This window comes from Polyodon spathula, chromosome 9 (genome assembly GCF_017654505.1).
Source record: "Polyodon spathula isolate WHYD16114869_AA chromosome 9, ASM1765450v1, whole genome shotgun sequence".
NCBI classification, from domain to species: Eukaryota; Metazoa; Chordata; class Actinopteri; order Acipenseriformes; family Polyodontidae; genus Polyodon; species Polyodon spathula.
Genome location: NC_054542.1, coordinates 37227994 through 37234108, shown reverse-complemented (window position 1 = coordinate 37234108; position 6115 = coordinate 37227994). Strand labels below are relative to the sequence as shown.

The 6115-nt window shown below is 34.8% G+C and overlaps 1 protein-coding gene across 2 annotated transcripts; it reads right to left on the bottom strand.

Annotated features, from left to right (window-relative positions):
• Positions 1-2828: 2828 nt before the first annotated feature.
• olig2 (oligodendrocyte lineage transcription factor 2) lies at positions 2829-4138 on the bottom strand. Of its 2 annotated transcripts, none has more exons than XM_041260194.1 (2): positions 4053-4138; positions 2829-3721 (listed from the first exon to the last, which is right to left on the bottom strand). In XM_041260194.1, the coding sequence occupies exon 2, from the start codon at positions 3698-3700 to the stop codon at positions 2888-2890; it is 813 nt and encodes a 270-aa protein (XP_041116128.1). In that variant the 5' UTR covers positions 3701-3721; positions 4053-4138; the 3' UTR covers positions 2829-2887. The 2 variants fall into 2 exon arrangements, with proteins under 2 accessions (XP_041116128.1, XP_041116129.1); XM_041260195.1 differs by having other exon boundaries at positions 2829-3668; positions 4053-4112.
• Between the last annotated feature and the right edge of the window lie 1977 nt (positions 4139-6115).

The window sequence follows — 6115 nt, the reverse complement described above, 5'->3', positions numbered from 1 at the left end:
GAATCCCAAAGGATTTTAACGAGCAAAGAAAATCTGTCAGATATCAAGTTTTCGGACTTTAAATGTCTGGAACATAGTAATATGCAAACATACAAGCTTGTATGCAAAAAGATGTCATCTCTATATATATATATATATATATATATATATATATATATATATATATGTATGTGTGTGTGTGTGTGTGTGTGTGTGTGTGTGTGTGTGTGTGTGTGTGTGTGTATTGTGATATTATATATATATTGTGGTGACGTACACACACACACATATATATATATATATACACCGGCCGGATATCTTCTATTCAATCTTTTTTTTTTTTTTTTAACAAGTTTAATGCAGTCGGTATTTTTAGAAATGTGATAGACGTGCAATAATTAATAATAAGCTTACTATAAAAACAATCATCTAAGAATACGTTTCCTTTTAATTTCACAACCGCCACCAAACTTCATAACCCTTTGTGATTTAACTCACAGTTTTTAATGATTATTCGTAATTAATATGTAAAGCTAATCAGGCTATAGCCGATTCTGTATAAAAACAGTAAAGTGTAAATAATCAACTGTTTTATTGCACTGGTTTTAAACACTTCAGTGTCATTGTGTCGTTTTGCAGATGTAGCTAAACAAATTCACTCTTTCTGTTTCTCGCCTGTTGTTTGTGTTCCTGTTTTCTTTTTTTTTTTTTTTTTTTTTAAATTTACATTCAATGTTTAACCGCGCGTAACCGTGTGTGTGTGTGTGTGTGTGTGTGTGTGTGTGTGTGTGTGTGTGTGTGTGTGTGTGTGTGTGTGTGTGTGTGTGTGTAAAGAGTGTTTGGTATATTATTAGTCTATTGTAAACAACACTTTACACTTTACACTTTACCATATTTGTTTCATTGCTTCACCTTACTCTTTTCATGAAATATTTTAAGGCTCAAATATTTACTTGCAATAAAGTAAAATAGTGAAAACAAGGTAATTATTTATCACGGACATTATTATTATTATTATTATTATTATTATTATTATTATTATTATTATTATTATTATTATTATTATTATTTTATTAATTAATTATTAATTAATTAATTAATTAATTAATTCTGAATTTTAGCTCAATCTGTTCGCCAAGACGGTTTGTACTAGAAAAATCAATAGATGGTCAGTTTCAATTTCCAGAAAACTGGTTCTAATTATTTATTTAAAAAATATATATACCTGTCTTTAATGGCTTTTAATATATTCCGAAATGTTGGCCTGTTTCGTCAAGCCACAAATAATATGAAATTACAACACGTAATGCTAACTGTATTATTTTTATAGTTATTCAGATTTTGGGGTGTTTTAAGCAGCGACGTTGTATAGGTAAATAATAATGGTACGCAATAAAGGTTTTTTGTCTATTTGTGTTGTTACAATGTATTGTATTATTATCGATTAAGAATTAAATAAATAAATAAATAAATAAATAAAAACCCAATTTAACACCACAGGCAGCCCTAACCGGACTGTAAAGCTGTTCTTCTGATTATATTGCTTAACTGTTAAACGGAGGTACTGAATAGAGTGCAATTCATGATGTAGGGTCATTTCAGGTCAAATATACTGTTCAAGTTCTATTATATTGAATTTACAACCTATTTGGTTTTAAAATGTGTGAGTAATTTCAGCAGTATAAATAAATAAATATACACGTGGCTTTTGAATTAAAAAGTTGCATTTTTTATTTCAAATTCCAACAGTTCATCACTCATCCCCTCATCGAAATAAGTAAATAAATATTATTTTGCACTTTTTATAAAAAATAAAGAGGAGATCAATGTTTGTAATGGGCAGTGACAGACGCGTTGTGTTCAGATACTTTGTGTGAACACGCACAGGTCAAATACTGAAAGTTAACAGCAATCAGGCAGTGAAGTGTAGAACAAGGTTAGGTACAGGGGAAAGACATTTTAAAATTAAAACGACATTAAACAAAGAGAAAATGACGTAAACAGTTTTAGTGTTACAAACAAAATAAAGACAATTTGACAGGAAACGCCAATATTCCTTACTATAGCTCTCCAAGTGCACCTAAACAGAATGACATGTTATTTAACATTTTAAAAAATGGTCATCTTCCTTCACACTTTCTATATAGCCTATTTACAAACAAACAAAAAAATATGTACAACTTCAAGCACTGGTTTCTACTGGTGACTTAAGGGAGAAGGGAACGACAGCTGCATTCACATTGAGTAATAATTTACAATACAGAAATTATCAAAACGAATCCTTCTAACAATCATTAGAGTTGTTTTAAGTGGTTATCCGATATTTGCTGTTTGACCTAGTCGTTTTCTTACATAATAAAGAAAAACACAAACACACACACACACACACACGGACAAATAATAATTGCACAAGTAGTACTAAAGATGCCCAAAATATGCATCTAATTTGTTTTCTAGAAAACATCGTGCTCCGTTTTCCAGTTTTTCACAATAATTTATTTTTCTGAAGGATTCTGATCTTTTTCGAGATAAAAGCAACCTATTCAAAAGCAATTGAACGGTAACTGAATTCAAGTCTTTCTTTAATGTCTCTTAAGTTGCCAGTTTAGTTGCACAAATGCCGTATTTTTTTTTTTTTTTTTTTTTTTTTTATGAGGCTTGAGCTGTTTATGTTCATTTTTATCTGATGTACGTTACCAGGTTTAGCGTTTTAGGAAAATTACTTTTCGTAATATTCTTAAGAAAGTTTTTGGGGTATATTTATATTTCACTGTGCTGGTAAAACATACGTAACTATATATATATATATATATATATATATATATATATATATATATATATATATATATATATATATATATATATATATATATAAAACAAAGTTGTCCCAGCATTGTATTAAAAGTCTTTATTTAGTGTCACTAGTAATTCTTGGCATGCTGACTGTAGACATGCCGGAAACGTGTGGAGGGGGTACTTGGCACATACTACACGGACAAGGCATGCCCGTGCCCCAGTGCTGGAAACTGCTGCCCAAGGCATGCCCTACGCCGGCAGACGAAGACTTCAGCAGCCCATGGTGGGGTCTTACTGAACTCACGGCCGACATACTCGGTACAGAGAGTGATGCTGTTGAAACGACTGGCGGTATAATGGGGTGGTGGACCGGATGGGATGCATGAGAAGCCGGGTGCCCGGGTAAATGTCCGGCGTGGGTCATTCCCCCGCAAGCTGAGGGGTGGAATCCGCCGTGGTGACCCCCATAGATCTCACTGACCAATCTCTTCATTTCTTCCAGGGAGCTCGTGAGCATCAGGATGTAGTTCCTAGCCAGAAGAAGGGTTGCGATCTTGGAGAGTTTTCTCACCGATGGTCCGTGCGCATAGGGCATCACCTCTCGGAGCCCGTCCATGGCAATGTTTAGGTCGTGCATCCTCTTCCTTTCTCGGCTGTTTATCTTCAGCCTCATGTGCTGCAGCTCGGGTTCTGAAAGAAGCTTTCGGTCTTTCTTAGATAACATTTTCAAGCTGAGAGTGTCATCTTCCAAAGCACTCGCTGCCAAGGCCGCCCGGAATTCGGAGCTCAACTCTTGGGGAGAGTCGCTCTGCGTAGAGGAGACGGTGCCCGAGAAGCCAGCCGTCTTTCTTACTGAAGGCAGAAATATATCATCGACTTCAGGAGAGGAGGGCCTGCTGGACATTAAACTGGCATCAGATTCCATCCTCAATTTCGATTTAAAAGCCTATGGATATGTTTAAAAAAAAAAAAAAAAAGTTTAGATTAGAAAAAGCCAACATAATAGATAACGGTTTGATGTAAGAATAAAATAAAATAAATATATTGTTACAATATAAGAATGAAGGTTAACCTGCTATAGTTACCAAAAATAATTTCCAATCCCAAATAGAACCAAAAGACACAGTTAAAGAAAAAAATTATGACTAATAATGTTTTCATTCTGAACGAATAACTAAAAACAACCTAGCAGAAGGTGTCTGCAATAAAAACTGTTTAAAATATACCAGTCACAATAAACAACAAACGTGGCCATGTGACAATAATTTGAGACTTACTTAGAGCAAAGCGGTTGCACAGAGAACGTGTCAGAGCTCCCCTTGTTATATCCACCTAGTGCTGTGACAGCCTATTAACCACCTTGGGCATCTCAGCTGCTTTTTATAGCCAGATCAACAATGAGGCAAGCCTGGGAACAATGTTATTGTCTCAAACAGAGGAGCTGATGGACCAATAAGCGACTGCTATGGAGAGAAAAGAGGGGGGTCGGTAAATCTGATGTCATTACAAAGAACTGAAGCTCAATGAATTGAATGGGACACACTCTGCCAATGGTACTGGCTCGTAGGGGGAGCTATATGGAGAGAAAGAAAAGCATCAAAACATAAGTTAAAAACGGGAGAAGAAACATCTGCTATAGAAAAAAAAAATGAAACCAAACAAACCCCAATCCTCCCATAACAATAACATGTGGAAGAGAAGCAAATCCTGCAGCTACCCTAAAGCACTCAGTGGAGGTCCAGGACTGAACAGTTTGAAGAGGTTTCACAAACAAACGGATGATGTAGAGAAGTGGACACTTCTCTTCGACAATACGACCCGTCCATTGCCCTTTACAAAACTACTACCATAAATGGCACGAGGAGCAACGCTGAAAATGACGAAAAAAAAAAAAAAAAAAAAAAACACGCTTTAGCATTGGGGATCATGAATAATTGAAAGTTTGAGTTTAGTACCCGTATCAGAAGAATACCAGTATCCACCACAACAATTCTATATGGTGTAGAAAACAATTAACGTAAAGTTACAGAAGTATCTCACCAAAGTAACAGTTGGTATTCACAATTGCTCATAATACATGCTTTCACATCCATTCTGTGTGTATTGTCCTTACATCAGTCGATTTTATCTTTCATTAAAACAAAACTATGAGAATATGCATTGATTAAAATGTTGTGAAGGGACCTTACACTGAAATTATTGGGTATATTTTAGTTGCATATATATATATATATATATATATATATATATATATATATATATATATATATATATATATATATATATATATATAAATCCAGAGACTATTGTTTATATTTATCCTTCTATATCAAGAGAACAAAAAAAAAAAAAAAAACACTGTACTACACCTGTACGTTCGCATACTATATGGCTTCCACAGGTTTTGCTCTTACTGTAGGAAATTGTTTTTTGTTTGTTTGTTGTTTTGTTTTTTTTTTTGTTTGTTTTTTTTTTTTTTTTTTTTCACTATAGTAGATTGGCCCTTTTATATGGGTTGTAGAATAAAATGTAAGAAATAAAATAGCATTTATTACACAGATTGCATCAAGAGCCGGGGGATCTTTTTGCACACGTTTCCCCTCCTCTGCGCAGTGAGTTAATTTGTTGATTTGAGGTTGCTTCAGCTTTTCATTGTTTCAACCCGTTGCCCCCTCCTGTCAAACAGCTGACCGCTTACGCTTCCAAATCAGCCTTTAAGAATGTGTTTAAAACAGTAATAGACGAAGCGTGGAAATTTGTTTTTAACGGTTAAGATTCATGACAGTTCAATTAGGAAAATCTGTGGTGTGGTGATGTCGGTCTGTTAAAGAGAGGGTTGCGATAGGAACAGAAAAGCAGGTTATTAGCTTTGCTATGGATGCTGCAGCACAAGAGGCACGGCGAGAAGGTGCACCTTCACTATGCCTCCCCAACAGAATTTGTTACCGGTAGCAAAATCTGACAGCTACAGATGTCACAATTTGCCTTGTGTGTGTGCCTTTTTTGTGGATGTGTGCCTTTTTTTTGTGTGTGTGTGTTTTTTTTTTTTTTTTTACAATGGGGGAAAAAGGTGGTTATGCATCCTGAATGATCGTATTGTATAGACTTAATACAATAATGGTATATACAGTATCTTTTAAATAGTTATTTTGCAAAAATGTAAAAGCAGAAGAAATGCCATCAACACATTACTTTACGATCAGGAATACACATTGTCCATGTTTTAGAAACAGTTAAGATGAATTAGGGAAGACCGGGCTTGGTTGTCACACGGGTTGGTTGTCACAGTGCTCATAGCTATGAAACTAGATGGAGTAGGCAGGTGATACTAACACTGAAA

Excerpts from the sequence above, each read along its gene's own strand:
- olig2 (XM_041260194.1), bottom strand. The coding sequence starts at position 3,700 with ATGGAATCTGATGCCAGTTTAATGTCCAGCAGGCCCTCCTCTCCTGAA.